The sequence below is a fragment of the Pagrus pagrus genome (assembly GCF_965226575.1).
Source record: "Pagrus pagrus genome assembly, chromosome: 2".
Taxonomy (NCBI): Eukaryota; Metazoa; Chordata; class Actinopteri; order Spariformes; family Sparidae; genus Pagrus; species Pagrus pagrus.
This window is the reverse complement of record NC_140186.1, coordinates 31,366,287-31,382,170: the sequence shown is the minus strand read 5'-3', so window position 1 is coordinate 31,382,170 and position 15,884 is coordinate 31,366,287. Positions and strand designations below refer to the sequence as shown.

The following is a 15,884-nucleotide window of genomic DNA, read 5'->3' as shown; positions in this document are numbered from 1 at the left end:
CTGTCTGACACAAAAACATTTGTGAACATGCACATACACAGGTTCAGCAGTTGGACGTGTTTATTTTTCATCACAAAAACTTAAAAAAATACATGAATATACAGAGAAGAAATTACAGGGTATAATAATAAATACATTATAAAATATACAACTAAGGTATCTACCAAGTTTCTGCCTTGAAATGAAAGGACATGACGGTACGTTTTTTTTCCAAGTCTATAAACAAAGCCTTCAGATTCCCCCATCGCTATATGTTACAACACAGGCTAGTGCACATTTACATCTCAATATACATGGGAGTAGTTCCAGGTCAAGACATAAGACATACCAATTGCTTTACCTTGTCCTAAGCTATACATAAGCTGTTAGTCTCTAACATTTTATACAAACACATTCAGAGTGAAATATTTATTACAATAATATTGTTGAGTTTGATTTGTTTTACTTACAAACTGGTTAGATATTATGTCACATTGGTCGCATGCCATTTAAGTACAATTATTGTACATGATGCTGTCTGTTATGTCTTGTTTGACAGCTGTTTAGTCTTGTATATCTTCATATATGCCAGTTACAACTGTCTTTTCAATATGACTTTTATCATCTGACCATGGGACAAGTCCAGGGACATGTCTGGGATGTCCGAAGGACTTTTAATTCAGATTGTACTGGTATTGTACTATAGCAGATACAGTACATTTTCCAGTTTAACAACAGCAGTAGTGACCCTATAGGTTACTTCAGAAAAGTACAGTAGACAGACAGTGTAACTTGTTGTCTCAGTCCTTATGTGTCTATTGCTTAGCTATTGAAAGCTGAATAACGTCAATGACTTTGTTGCAAGGCTGGAGGGTGTCATACTCTGCAAAGACGTGGCACACATTCTCCATGCCAGCCTCTACACCTTTTGCCACGAAACCAAACATCCTGATGAAACAAAGAAAAAATAGATATGATTACATTTGTACAAAATTGTAGTTCAAGAAGAAGTGGTCTTTAAACTGAAGTCTGCAAGATATGCATTGCACGTGAGCCTGAAACCTGCGAGGGGTTTACTATGTGTCCTCACATGAGCAATAAATAGAATTCACAGTTAGATACAAAACATCATTCTCATATTGTAAGTAAATAAAGTTCAAAGTTACCTTGCACCAAAACTGGAACCTCTCGTCCACCTGTCAGGGTAAAAAATACAGAGTTTAAGTTTAAGTGGTCTACTGTCATGCATTGTCTTTGTGAACAAAATGTTAGTTTTGTTAAATATATATATAAATATAAATATATATATATATATATATATATATATATATATATATTGACGTTATAGCAGGAATATCACAGGTATAACTAATCATCTAGATGTGCCATTTCCAGCACCCTGGTATTATCCATGCTGGGTCATTGCCAAGGCCTACGGGGAAAACTAAATGGAACAAAGCCAATGTTATTAGTTACATCTGTTTTATGTGGTAACCAAAAACACCAAAAACCAAATACAGCAGTATGGCTCAAGTGATTTATCAGCTCAGCGTATTCAGTTACCTAATAAAAGAGAATGTAACCATGGCGAATGTTACATAATATTTTTCCAACACAAGTATGAATCATACTCAAAATGAAACCCATTTCATAACATGCTGCTGTATACTCACAGTCGACTGTCTGGATCTTCACCGCCGTAGCTGAGCAGGTGTGCAGGGTAATGGCGCCTGAAGAAGAGCCTGTGAAGATGATGTGGCTGTTAGATGCGAAATGTTGCACACAAACCACCAGGATTTGTTGTGTACTATAAGTCCAATGTCAGCAGCAGGTTGACTAGATGTGTAATTTCTTACTTCCTGTTGATATCTGTCAATGTAACACCCTTCAAAGACACCTTGAGGTTGACTATGGTTGGTGTGAAGGAACCCGGAGCCTTCTTGAAGGTGGAGGAAACCGCCTTCTGGACTGCACAAGGGCCCGTCAGCGTCTCAGTGGGGACAGCATTCAGGTAGACAAAATTGCAAGCTTTGGAAAAGACAAACAATGTGATGGTTTGATTAGAAATAAAGGCTGAATACAAAATGACATGAAGCATGTAGGGTAGTAAATCGAGCCCCCTACAACTCCCTCAGGGACTGATAGCTGACAGACCCCTTTCTGTCCCTCCTCAGGAACAAGAGACATATTTTACATATAGATCATGAGGACATGTCATGAGATCATGTCATGGCAGAAGACACAGTGACCGAAGCTGTCTTTTCTCAACACAGTTCTGATATACAGGTCAGTTTATTTTTTATTTTCATCCAGACACATTTATAGATATAAATACTAAAAACATATGGACATATTGATTTCCTCACATGACATTATAGACACACACACACACACGTTTGGTTGTTTGTTGAGTTGTTAGTTACTTGGTACTCTTGTACTGACACACCTGAATGACACGTAACCTGCAGTAAGTTTATTGATTAAACCTGTGTTTATGAAAAGTTTTTCCCTGAAGACCCTGTTTGAACTATCTATTTATTTATTTTTTATTTGTTTTTTGTTTTTTATAGTTGTACTCTATCTTTGGTTTGTTTGTTGTTTGTGTCACCAATGTGCTGATTATTGTTGTGTACCTTGTGGTTTTGTACATTTGAGTTGTTCAATAAAATTATTCAAAAAAAATAATAATAATAATTAAACCTGTGTGCTCTAGTTCTGCTATGATAATTCAGTGTTAGCTGCCATGAAGGTCAATTAGCTAATCTGCAAGACGTTTTTCTGTTTTTGACTTTAAGCTAGCATAGTGGACTTAAAACAACGGGTTCTTTTTGACAGAACTTTCAAAATGATTCCGAAACACGAAAAGCTAATGTTAGCCTTTAAAAGCTAACTAATTAGCTAGAATCACGTTGGCAGCTAGCTTAACCTTAGTTAGCAAACTGTTGTGGACAAGCAACTGTTAGCCTTTCCTACATGGCTGCGAAACAACGTTTATGACTACTGGAGAAGTAAGGGTAAGAACATGTATATTGTTTTATGGAGTTTAAGCTACTTTTGTCACTTAAATGTTCATGTCTTGCTTATTATTTAGTTTATTTTTTTCCCTTATCCCACTGACATTTGCAACTGTAGCTCTAGCTTACCTTTCTCATTTCTCTACTTTTTATTCTTTCTTCTGCTGCTCCTTGTTTTTTGCTCCTAGCTAAGTGGCACTTTGTAAGTATCACTTGAGTGTAAGTGCTAGTAAATGTACGGTATAACCTAGTTTTACATGCTAATGTAAATGAATAGAACATATGCTCTTTATTGATAATGTGTCCCACCTGTTTTACTGTTGTCCTCTGAAGCTGGTTTGTCATTAGCTCTCTCTTCTGCTGCGCCCGGATCTGTGCAGGCAAAGAAGAGATGAGTTTTTGATTTTTCCTCCTTCACACACACCACACCCACACACACACACACACACACACAACCCCCCCCCCCCCCCCAACCCACACCACACCACAAAAACCTTTTTCGTGTAAGAAGGGCCTACCTTGAGAGTGGAGCAGCAACTTGCAGGGTAAAGCATAAGCAGAAATAGTGTGCTGGTAAACCAGGGCAGAGAGACTACCTGCAAACCGAAAATCAAAGCAAAGCCATCATGATTAAGAAATGCATTGCATTATGTGGAATGCAAATGGTAATTTTGCTTTTTAAGTGTATCTTAATCCATTGGCCTGTTCTCGGATCAATTCCAGCCTCAAATATTCTTGATATAGTTGTCACAATGTAAAGACTTTTTGGTGAAATTGAAATTAAGCTGAGTAAATCTGGTGTAGTGTACTTTTGCTTTGATAGAATTCTGTGGAAGCGGAAACATCAGAGCATATGTCTTATTCATCGCCGTCAGGCTCTGATAACACCCACAATACATTTTGATAAAAGACCTGTGGGTGTGACAACACACCCCATGAACTCATACCTTTGAATAAAGAACAAGATCCACCCACGGCTCCCAACCCACATCCAAACAGGCCAGACATGGCTGACTCAGTTTGGTGTGCCAGACATTATCAGCATGAATTCAGAAGACAGTTTATCACCTTTAGATGAGCAATAAAGCTGGAGTTGCACTTTAACTCACCAAAGTATGGTTCCTGAGAAGAGCCTTTGATGCGAACGCCCTTCGGCGATGATTCAATGAGGAAGTGTCTGATAAGATCTGAGCAGCTCTCTCCTGTTGTGACGACAGGACACGTTAGGAAAGACCAGATTTACGTGCAGCCAGTTGAGTTAATATACAATATAAGATATTGATATATTAATATAAAAGTTTTAAAGAGGCACTTGCTGTTATTTCATATGGATCATGGCTGATTCTTTTTTCCAAATGTATTATTTCAGTCATTATTTTACCTACTTATCTTTAGCATCCTGTCCAGCTCACATAAGCCCACAGTATTCTTGGCAAATCAAAATGTACACACCCACAAATGAAAAAAATATTTCAAATGATATAGCTTTAGTGTCGTACAGCAGGATTTGCTGTAACCTATTATGAAGGGGGCGAGGTACTTTAAGCTGCCCCACATTTTCTATTAATCTCACCTAAACAAACTTCATTAAAAAGTCAAGGCAACATATAACTGGTAGGGTAAAAATGAATCAGAGTTCTTTAACTGAATGAAGTCCTGTCACGACTCCTGTACTGGGAGTTGAATTACAAATTTAAACCCCACCATCATGATCATTAACAGCAAGGGGTTTCACAATTGTCCAAATCCACAACTGTAAAGTAACTGGTTCTGTAAAGTTCTCTTCTTTTGTTTGAGTGTAATTTCTAAGCTTTGACTTGCAGATACCTTCCTCCCAACATTCCTTGTAAATCTTTAATAATTTAGTTTGACTTTATTTATATAACACTGCTAATCGCTCCTGAGTAACAACATGAAAGCCAACAGAGGAATCATATAACAGACGACACACGACGAGCCTGCACAGCGAGCTGACAACAGTGTCAGACACAGTGCTCACATGTTTTTCATATCCTGCATTCCTAGAAGAGTTGAAAAATACAAATCTGGAAAATAAAGTTAGCCTCAAAATTGTGTTGTGAGTGAGTGAGGTCCATTTTTCCTCTTTGTTTGCTTACAGTGCCATAAACAGCTGGGTTTCTCTTCTGTTTACGCAGCGTTTACTGCGGGTGGAAAAAATAACAGCGCTGTCTCCTGCCTCACCACGCATAGCTGGATGTCATCAGACTTGCCCGTTCGTATCAGCGGAGTTGGGTGAGTGATTGCCTATGCCTTTCAGGTCTCTGGCATTGACAAATGACAGCAGCACTGTGCTACACTGTGTTCAGAATTGTTTTTCTGTGATTGTGGTAACTGTGGCATTCAAGACTGACTGTTTCCTGTATCTGCCCAAAAACTGCTGTGACTGTTCAGAATTGCACACGATTCATAAGGAGTCAATAGCTCCGACGGTTGCTTTGACTAGTAAAAGTTTACCTGGGTTGTTGTTAGCTGTGAGGTTGGCAGAGGTCTGGTCCACCTTCATGGCCAGACCAAAGCTGCCCTTGAAGGAGGTGCTGTCTCTCACCACAAATGTTCCTGCTTCTTTGTCCGTCACCAGGGCCTCAGCTAGAATCAATTAAACACCACAGAAAATGCTTAGAGACATTATAATCTGTGTTTATTACTGTACTTGTGCTGCACAAGAATCTTATACAACTCAGGGGGGCAAGATGAATTAACTTCAGAGCCTGATAGAGCTATTATGTATTCAGCTCGATCTTTGAAATGATGTTTGGAGATTCTCACCTTCTGCTCTGCTGATATGTGGACGGAACCAAAACTTTGAAGTGTCCATGACAAATTTCATTGAGGGCTGGCTGCCACTGAAACGGGCTTGGAAACCTAAACGGCAATAAAAATATGTCAGTGGGGTCAAAGACTTATAATGTGATAGCTGCCAGCAAAAAAGAACTACTGTGACACATGCAACTCACTCTGAGGTGAAAATGGCTTTGAGTTGGACACAGGGCTGGTCTGGATCAAGTCCGTCTCTGGTCCAGGAGACTGGATGTACAGATCCGGCTGTGGTGCACCGTTGACGAGCAGTACAGGAATATCGGTCAAAGACCCACAAAGTGAAGCAGGACTGCTCTGTGCTGCCTTGCTGTGAGGCTCCTGTAGATGTCCTTGCTTTATGAGCGGGGGCTTGTCTGGGCTCTGTCTCATTCTGGAGCCATCAGTGAAGGAACCGGATGTGTAAGTAAGGATGGACTCTGGAGAGTCAGCGTCTTCACTGGCCAGGGACAGGTTGCTATGTGGGAGGAAGGGAAGGACAGTTAACATTAACTCAAACTTCACAGAAAAGCAGTGACCCTTCTCTTGTTGTATAATTTGTAACATTAGAATGAAATTGTATAGAAAAGATGATGCCATATCCTTTTGGGAATGTAGTTAAAATTTCCAGTTTCAGACTGTTATTACTGCCATAAACCTTTGTTCTGCTGCAAAATCACAAATATGTATCAGTTGAGTAAGTCAGCTTGCGAACAGGCCCTGATCAGCCTGTGGGGTTATGGGTCTGCAGCATATTTACAACTTGCCGCATGCAAAAGAGTTTTACCTGCCAAGGATGTAGCTGGTGTCTGAACATGTTGACATGGAGTGGAGCGAGGCAGCACTGTTTCTGTTGGAGTGTGACAAGCGCAGGGATCCTTGGGAACAGGCTATGTCATGCTTCTGTGAGGGATTTCGCCGGGGTGCACTTCCACATGGTAGCGGAGGCAGACAGGAAGTGGGGGAGTTGGAGAACACCAGTGTGCCATTGGGACTACAGCTGAGACTGCTCTGTGAAGGGATGGGTATACTGGGTGACACACACTGTACTATGGTGGACGAGGTCCTGGGAGAACATCCTCTAGGGACGAACACACAGTGGGAGACATCTTCATCTGAGCTGGAGTCATCTGAGGAGGGAGGGAGAAGTGTTGGCAAAGGATTGTGAAATCATATGAAGGATGTAAAACAGTCAACTGTTCCATGTTTCCCTGACTTCATGCTTTGGTTGTCTGTTAGCAAAATGGGCTTGGCCTCCACATGCAAACACGCAGTCGTTGCTGAAACACGCCTGATAAAGACATGGATATCTTTGATGCAGGTACCTGCTTGCAGAGCTCAGGCCATTCCTTCCAGGCTAAATGCTTTGAATTGTGCATTCCTGCTGTTGCGATGATACCCAGTCAACTAAGGGGTCACAACTTGTTCTTGTGCACTTGAGGATCTGCTTGCCTCACTTTGTTGATGGGCACTGAGTGAGTTTATGCCCTCAGGAAAACACTGTAAAACTACTGACTGCGGTCAGTGGCTGAGCTAGACATTACTTTTGCAACCAGAGTTACATAATAATGACTAATGTTCATACTGACATAGAAAAGCTGTCTGTTTGTGTAGGCAGGTGCTGTGGTGAGTGTTTTTACAAGGGGAAATTCTATATTTTTCAACAATAGGAAAAGAGTACTCATCAACACAGCACATGAATTTTGTCTGTGTTTTAATGTGATGAAATAACTGTTGGATTGTCTGATTTCTCATCACTGTTCCACTGTTCGCTTCCTTAAAACGTGTTTGTCCCCACAACGCATTGCCGGTTTCAAAAACATACAACTAAGCGTCTTTTCAGAAAAGATTAGCAGGAAATCCATTTCTATGACTCTTGTGCACACTTTCATCAAAGCAGGCAGTGGAGACACTGCCTGCACCACCCTCACGTGTGACTCCTTGGTGAGCTTCTCTGTGTCTGTAGCCTCACATGTGCAGGGTGTGGTACTAGTCTGGGCAGTAATCCCAGAACAGTTGAAGTGGTGCAATTACCCCATGATTAGAAGCAATAAACAATCTCAAAAAGGCAGGGTAAATTTCCCAAGCCCCAGGTTATGTGTACTATTTGTTTCATAAGAGTGAGAATAGTTTAACTGTGTTCTGCGTCACACCTCTGTAGGCAGGAGGCTCTCCCTTGTTTTACTTTGTTGATGTGTTTAAGTGAGAAGGAGCTGTAACAGAGCCGTCTGAATAGTGAAGAAACAAAAGAACGCAATGCACAGCGACTTTACAGTCATACTCTACCTGTAGCAGGGCTGGTGCACGAGGGACTTTTGTTGACCTGCAGGGGTTCAAATGTTGGATCCAGTTCCAGGATGAGCTGGTTGAGATTATCCAGGGAGGCGTCGAGATCAGCGTCACCATTGTCACCACTGGGCTCCATGAGAAAGGGATGTTGATGGACTGTCTCCTTTGCAGAGTCCAGTCTGATAGTTTGACCCACTCTTAAAACGTGATTGGGCATCATGTGGGACATGCCTTTCGCTGCAGGCATCATGTTAGGAGAGCTCACAGTCTGCTGGGAACAACCACAGAAGGAGATACAGTGGAGAAGGATCAGTTACAGTGTCACTTACTGGAAAGACACACTCGCTTTTGTCCCTTCTGCAAAACAGGCCCAAGTTTTTTTCCCCTCAGATTCTCATATTCATGGACATTTTTGAGCTCGGCCACTCTTATGCACTGTACATAAAAACCTTTTATGTACATAAAAAAGCTTTTCATTGTTGTTTTCAATGATTAAAGCAACAACATTTGCAGCTACCAGCTTTTAATAATAGAAATATTCTTAAATAGAATTGATCAATAATGTTTTTTCATTGTAAACGTACAGTGTTAGTGATGCTTAGTTAGTTCATCGCTATAAAACTTGATGCTACAATACATTCACTGCACTTGACAACAATTAATAACTTGAAAGTTGTTGTGGCTAATAATAAGCAAAATAAACAGCGTTTGTCCTAGACAGTATATGTTACTCCAGTGTTTCCACATATTTCTCAATTCATGCATTAAACCACACACTGAAGAATGACACAAGCTGAGTAAATTGCTTACTTCAGTGCTGATATCAGCATGAATAACTGCTCAAGATGGGTGTGTCATACAGGGGATGATCAGCTAACACTGTGTCTCCCTCTCCGCGATTGAAGTGAGGTGTGGTGCTCATTGAGTCACCTCTATGACTACTTGTTACTATGACTACGCTAGTCTTGTTTTGCTACAACAGCCACAACTTTTAGGGTAAGTGTGGTATTTTCTATAGTCAACAGGCAAAAGTCTGCTTCTTTTAAAAAAAAAAATTCAGATCACTCAAAGAATTTTTTACTCTTGTGAAGCCCGAATGTGTTTCAAAAAAGCTTCATCTTGGTCAATAACATACTGGCCATGCAATGTGAATGCCATATGAGCTGTAATGCAGCTTTGGAGTTATTCACAATTTCATCTGAGAAAATGAACATACACGAGGAGCACTATAATTTGCTTTAATCACTTTTTATGTCCCTGCTATGACTGCTTGACTAACAATACATCAGTCTTAAAACTACATTAAAAATAGACAGGTGGCAGTACAATAAAACTCGAGTACTGTTGATTCAAAGCTTGTAGATTGAAAAATATATCTTAAGGTGAGGTAAATAAAGATTGGCTTACCTTATTTTCCTTTGGTCAGGGCTCTGCTGTTGTAATGCTGTTCGGCTCTCACACTCTTTACTGTTTTACTTTGACATTTAGTGTGTTGCATGCTTTTATTAATAAACTCCCAACCCTTTTCCCTCTAAGCCTATCAGCAGTGAGAAACACTAATCCCTGTGGCTCCCACTGATGATGTCATCTTAGCAGTGTAAAGTTTATGGCCGGAGGGGTGGTGTATGAAATCAGAAGAGTGGTAGGATTTCACTTGTTCTAGTGTAGTGGGACATCATTCCACAGTATTATTTGTAATGTTCTAGCTTGCATTTACACAGTTAAAACTTCAGCATGACAAATTATTAGGCTGGTGGGTGCATTTACATTAACAGTAGTACAGTAGTAAGACTTCAAATCAACTAATGCTGTGTGCTGTATTATAATCTATCATCCTTTCCAGACTCAGATTAGATTTTTATCACATTTCTCTGATTGTACTGCTGATGTTGGGTTGCAGCTGTAGGATTTTACAAAGCCTGTATGAGTTTATTCATGCTACTAAAAATTTTACAGCCTCTAAAAAATGCAATTTCATTTTCAGTCAGCCTGCACACTGTACATGTGTTTACAGTGAATTCCCTTTATTTCCACACACTCAGTCAAGGACAAGGAACATTATGCTGTCTTTCTTTGTCCATAAAATATTAACACAGCCACAGCCTCCGTTGTAGCACTTAACTTACTTCATTAGATTGTTCTTCTTGAACGAGGCCATAAACTTCACTGGCTCTTCGTATTTTTGAAGATATCCATTTTCTCTAGCTTAACAGTCTAGAACTAGAACTTTGAGAAAAGGACGGCTGCAGGACGCTTGGTGTCCGGAAAAGTTCTTGTTGTTTGATTTCTGGTTACAGGACAGAGAAATTTCTACCTAGAGACTCAAGTAACATCCAGATTTGTTTTGAGTGTGACACTTAAATTCCTCTGGATCTAAGTGCAAAATGATTGATGATGACTAATTCCTGACTGTTTGCTAGGATATATGTATCCCTAGTTGAACTTTGACAAGCAAATTAAAGAGGCACTATGTAGTTTGGAGAAGAAATGCAAAGTAAGAATTTTAATATACGATATTAATGAGGTAATAATACAAACTCATAAATATTTATCTTTTCCATAACTGAACAGACAAGCTGTTCTCAGAGGAAAATGAAGTCCCCATAGCACTATTTGAAGCTAGAAAGGTGGCAGGGTCCGCCACATGTAAACAAAGTAAAATAATATGAAACTGTGTTGTCAGGTAAGGTCAGTTTGTGTATTCAGTTTGTTTAGTCATGAAAACCAAGAGAGTTTGTTTATTTAGTTTGTTTAGGTATAAGACATCCGTCAATGAAGATCTTTCTCTTCTGATTAAAATTTCTTCCCCAAAACCCCACAGTGCACCTTTAAGAAAGTAAACCTTACTTTCACTTAAGATGTGCAAAAATGATATCCTTCGTGTAAATCTAGACTTTTGTCTCCTCTTGTCTTAACTGTTGTACTGTACTGTACTGTAGCTTTAGTCTTGCTAATACCTGTATTGTATTTTTAATAACAGTAACATCTACTTTAAAGTAAGAAAATCTCAAATACAGCTTCTGCAAAATTCTGCTGTAAGATTACTAATTCAAACTCGGCAATTGTATAATTGCCTTTTCTGCAGTTCACAGCACTGGCTTTCAGTCAATTTAAGATTTAATTCAAAATTCTTCTCATTACATATAAGCCTTACTTACATTGAACAATTTTTTTAAAAAGGTAATTATGAAGTCTTGATTCAGTGAATTTAATCTTGTTTATTAATTTTACAATATAGAAAAGAGTTAAAAAAAAAAGAAAAAAAAGAAAAAGAAAAGCAACATGTGTCAGTCGTTTGTTCAGTTAGTAAAATCAGGTTAGATATTTTTCATTAACACTGTGAATTTCTTGAAATTCAACTGTACACTCTTGTACAGTCAATACAAAAATATAGACAAAGCCTAGTTTGAGCTGAACTAAAGAGAAAACACAAACAAAGCGACTGAAACAAAAATAACAACAAAAACCTGCGTAACTGTTAATTATATGATAACTTCTGCTATGTACATGGAAAATATATTTTTGTTTAAGACTTTTATCCTGATGTCCAACAGCAGACTGTGAAGGTGTGAATAGGCTGTTATCCGTCCTGAAGGAGCTTTAGGGAGAGAATGTGGTGGTTGTCTCGGTGTCAGTGGCTCCTGAGCTCCTCCTCCTGCCGCAGGTATACCTGAAGAACCTCTCCTGGCTCATGCAGCCCCAGTCCTTTAGCAGTTTCAGGACGTCATGGCGAAACTTCACACCGATGAAGGCGTAGACAAAGGGGTTCAGGCAGCACCTCAGGAAGGCCAAACACTGAGTGATATCACTGGCGTAGAGGAGCCTGTTCTCATACCCGCAGTTGGCAGTTCCTCCTTGTGCTGTGAGTACTGTGTTCCAAAATAGGACCAAGTTATAAGGCACTTGGCTGACCAGGAAGACAGTGACCACAGCGAGAATCACCTTGATGGCCTTATTACGTTCGAAGCTACGAGCCTGGCAAAGGGTCTGCAAAATGCTGCTGTAACAGAAGCACATGACCAGGAACGGGAGGACAAAGGCCAAAACTATCTGGCTCGACTGGATGGGAACACGGAGCAGGTCAGCAGAGCTCGAGAAAGTGGTGCACGTGTTGTTAACGATAGCGGTGTACTTTATTTCCGGTATGGAGAAGAGCAGTGCCAACACCCAGATGACAACCGATGACACCTTGCTGAGAAACATTGCTTGGGAGCGGTGGCGGTGAGCGGACACGGCCTTGGCGACGGCGAAGTAGCGGTCCACGCTGATGAAACAGAGAAGCAACATGCTGCTGTAGAGGCTGACCTTGTAAACAGCGTACATGGCCTTGCACACCCACAGGCCCAGCACCCATTCTGCCATAGAACTCGCTGCCCAGAAGGGGAGAGACAGAGCAAAGAGCAGATCTGCGAAGGACAGGTTGAGCAGGAACACATCTGTCATGGTCTTGAGACGCTTGAAGTAGAAGAAGGTGAGGATGACCAGTAGGTTTCCTGCCAGGCCCAGAAAGCAGATGATGGAGAAGAAGGTTGGCATGAACCAGAGGCGGAAATGGCGGTTGGAATCTTTCACACAAAGGACAGGATAATCTTCGTAATTGATACTGGAGAAGTCATAGTCTTGGTAGCTCGCAGTGGTTGTATTGTTTCCTTGCTGAGACAAGCAGGACTGTAATTAAAAGACAGATTAAATCATCAAATAAAAGAAAGTATGAACAATCATGTACATCAGAAATAGTAAGATACCTGCTCTTCACTGAAACCCTCCCACCCCCCCACCCCCGACACTTTGTTTTTGGTACACCTTCACCATCCACTTCCTTAGAGGAAATTGTGCTTGTGAGTGGAAGATTGTGGTTAGTTCGTTTCTTCTTGTTTTCACCTCAAAGTGGATACAAACTGCTACAAACATTTGTCAACATCTTGTTATTTTTCATGTCTACAACTGTAATAAGAGGTCCTGCACATGTGTGTTTTTCTTACCTTAACATTCATTAACCATATCAGCACAGCTGGCAGAAGCTTTCGGAGATCTGAAATTGTGAATAGTGAATTTTCAGAAGATAAGGTGGTGTTACAGTACAACGACAATATCCTTAACAAGTATTTCACTGTGCAGACAATCATTGTGTGTGATAGAAGGATCAGTTAAGGGAGGTACTTCGATTAAGTACTGCAGTCGCAACAGATTACAATAGAAGCGTCAAAACTGAGGCAGCAAAAGGCCAAAATATCCTGAATTTTACTAGAATGGATTAAACTAAAAAAAAGAAATGGAACTGTATCTTACACTATTCATAATGTAACCCATAGCATTTTTCATTAAACCCTACCTGCCTGGTAATTGCCTACATCTTTAAAACTGTTTAACCCCAGGTTGTAACCCAGTCTTGATGTTACTAAGGTGCAGTCTTCAAGCCGAAACTGAGAATCTGGATGACATTATGAGGGTTATTTTCTTAGGCTTCACAATGATCACGCAAGACTTTCTATAAGTGTTTTCACAGGCTGAGTAGTACTCCTCACTACTAGTAAACTGACCTGTAAATGGAAAATAGGTGGACTTCCCCATGTCATGTTTTTTTGAGAATGGGGATATTGTCATTCTTATTTTCAGCAGTAATGAGCTTCCTGTTAAAGCGGCGGTAAAGTGGATTCAAATCAGCTCATTGAAAAAAAGGATTAGTTTTGTATTTTTGTTGAAGCTCACAGTAGTAGTCATTAGTCCCATTCTGTTAAATGTGATTTGTTACCATTTTATCAAAGTGCACCATTAATCAGATAACTTATATATTGATAAAACTAACTACTATTATTTAGTAGTATTATTTAGTAGTGACAGTGGTAGGCAGATTTGGGCTACATCAAAAATGAGGTTGACTACACTTGACTGATTCACAGATACATGAAGTCAACCTCATCAAACATGTCTGTGGTGCCACGCTGTGTGCACTTTAAATCATTCAGAACACATTGATAACCAGGGTAAATGTAGCTGATTAAACAGGTTACATACTGTTCTCACTCCCTGGCAGTGAAATACTTGTCATTGATTATTTTGATACCAGAAGTCTACACAGTTACTTTTTTTCAGATTTGTACTTTAAATTATTAAAATTAACTTTTGACTTTTTGACTTGAGGTTATCTTTTTAAACACAATCATTTCGATGGCTTTTTTATATGCATTCTTTCAGAACTACTCATGCGACATCCTTTTAACTGTCTTAGTTAAACTCTGTTAAGGTACTCACCGCTGACAGAAGTCATGTTGACTGAGAGTAGTACGCTGAAGGTGAAGCCACTCGGCACAAATGATATGAATGTCTGCGTCTGATGGTGGTTTCCCCTTGTTGAAATGAAAAAAAAAAAAGCCTTACTGAAACTTTTTTTCTTCAGTGCTCAAGTGTCATGTGAGAAAACCACACAACTAAAATATGTACAAAAAAGAAACTACTTTTTCAGTTAGTGATACTGCAATGTACTGTTCATTAAAGAAATGTTAGTTACTTTATTAAACTGTTTAGTAATGTTTATTAAAAATGTAAATTAGATAGACTCAAACTACGATGATGTCTATCATTGAGAAATAATATATAGCTATCAGGCCACCTTGACATTAAAATGTAATATGGAGACCACTGGCCACCATGACTCATAGATAAAAATATACCCATTTCCTGTTATTCAATCCCTTTATTATTTATCTGTGTTCTGAGGGGCAACATTACATATATACTAAGATTAAAAAATTTATGCCATACCAAATGATTTTGGTAGAATCTACTCTTAAAGACATCTCATGTTTCCATGAAAGGGACTACCTGAGAAGGAGCAGGGGTTGAGGCAGAAAGTTTTGTATGCAAATAGGATATTTCAGGTTTCCTGTTTCCAGCCACACACTGCAGTCAGTAGGTATTTATCTGACAATTAATAGTGGATAGCACTCTGTGTATGCAATAGTGCCAAGTACCGTAGGTTAATATGTATTCATCTTTTTTCAAGCACATTGTTCATCAGACTCAGAGTAAACACTGAGCCAACATATAATGCTACAGTATTTATTAAAATTGTAATGTTGACAAGACATCTTGCTTTTTTTAAAGAGATCATTTAGTGTATATTCGGAGATATTCAGTTGTATTTTCTTTTTCTAGTTGTGATTGTTATGGTCTTGGACAGTAGATGAGGCCTCGCAAAATTACCCTTTTGCCCACTAGTTTACAGGATCTGTACAGCTTGCTGCACACCTGTATCTCTGCGGTTGTGGTTTGTAGCTTTCACTTGAGGCAGTGCTAACCACATGGTACAAAACGTGGCAAGTTGCAATGCTGTGGACATCTTTCACATTTAAACTAAAGCACTGTCAAATCTTATCATCAAAGCATGTCACAAGAGGCTGCATCTATTTACAATATCACACATAAAGCTTTAATCGCCTGTCAGGTCTGAGTCCTTCAGGCTGTGATGCTGAATTGTGTTTCATGCACTACTGAACATTCAAGAAAGCTAGTTCGTACTAAAAAACAGGAAATCAGAACAATTCCCTCTCATCTTACCCACTTCCCTTACCTGTACTGTGCAAAGGACACATGTGCTCTATGCAAGCACTGTATGCAACAATAAATTTGACTCAAGCCTCAGCCAACCTTTATACACTGATTAGATCATTTATGAACCAAAGATTAAAGTTTTGCATTAACCTGTTAAAATCACCTTTATGCATTTTAAATGATGCACATTTGTACCATACCTTTTGATTTATATTCATTAATACAAAAACATGAGAT

General features: G+C 39.5%; 3 protein-coding genes across 14 annotated transcripts in view; 1 reads left to right on the top strand and 2 right to left on the bottom strand.

The window, feature by feature from the left end:
* Positions 1–38: 38 nt before the first annotated feature.
* LOC311275359 (tensin-4-like) lies at positions 39–9,555 on the bottom strand. 2 transcript variants are annotated; one of them, XM_084383835.1, is made up of 13 exons: positions 9,504–9,555; positions 8,094–8,364; positions 6,595–6,937; positions 5,969–6,285; positions 5,781–5,876; positions 5,469–5,600; positions 4,103–4,195; positions 3,512–3,589; positions 3,303–3,365; positions 1,836–2,007; positions 1,653–1,721; positions 1,146–1,175; positions 39–927 (listed from the first exon to the last, which is right to left on the bottom strand). In XM_084383835.1, exons 2-13 carry the CDS (start codon positions 8,344–8,346, stop codon positions 795–797), a joined length of 1,779 nt encoding a protein of 592 aa, XP_084239961.1. In that variant the 5' UTR covers positions 8,347–8,364; positions 9,504–9,555; the 3' UTR covers positions 39–794. The 2 variants fall into 2 exon arrangements, with proteins under 2 accessions (XP_084239961.1, XP_084239962.1); XM_084383836.1 differs by having other exon boundaries at positions 8,094–8,367; positions 9,504–9,544.
* LOC311275368 (zinc finger protein Aiolos-like) overlaps positions 2,095–15,884 on the top strand; it is a 64,824-nt gene continuing 51,034 nt past the window's right edge. For 2 of the 11 annotated variants that reach the window (XM_084383865.1, XM_084383871.1), the window contains exon 1: positions 5,158–5,246. Coding sequence is in view for 7 of the 11 variants with exons in the window: in XM_084383863.1 (XP_084239989.1) it covers positions 2,973–2,993; positions 5,113–5,246 (155 nt within the window). In the remaining 4 variants the exon portion in view is untranslated. Of the gene's footprint in view, positions 2,994–5,112; positions 5,247–15,884 lie in introns of those variants that run through there. The other 9 variants (XM_084383864.1, XM_084383868.1, XM_084383866.1 and 6 more) reach the window with 9 other exon arrangements.
* Positions 11,300–14,431, bottom strand: ccr7 (chemokine (C-C motif) receptor 7). Its single transcript, XM_084373018.1, has 3 exons — positions 14,349–14,431; positions 13,079–13,128; positions 11,300–12,764 (listed from the first exon to the last, which is right to left on the bottom strand). The coding sequence occupies exons 1-3, from the start codon at positions 14,362–14,364 to the stop codon at positions 11,697–11,699; spliced, it is 1,134 nt and encodes a 377-aa protein (XP_084229144.1). The 5' UTR covers positions 14,365–14,431; the 3' UTR covers positions 11,300–11,696.

Excerpts from the sequence above, each read along its gene's own strand:
- LOC311275359 (XM_084383835.1), bottom strand. The coding sequence starts at position 8,346 with ATGATGCCTGCAGCGAAAGGCATGTCCCACATGATGCCCAATCACGTT. Across the intron at positions 3,590-4,102 it reads TTCTCAGGAACCATACTTTG|GTAGTCTCTCTGCCCTGGTT; the intron begins GTGAGTTAAAGT and ends TTCGGTTTGCAG. Across the intron at positions 1,176-1,652 it reads GAAGATCCAGACAGTCGACT|GTGGACGAGAGGTTCCAGTT; the intron begins GTGAGTATACAG and ends TTACCCTGACAG.
- ccr7 (XM_084373018.1), bottom strand. Across the intron at positions 12,765-13,078 it reads TATGGTTAATGAATGTTAAG|TCCTGCTTGTCTCAGCAAGG; the intron begins GTAAGAAAAACA and ends TTTTAATTACAG.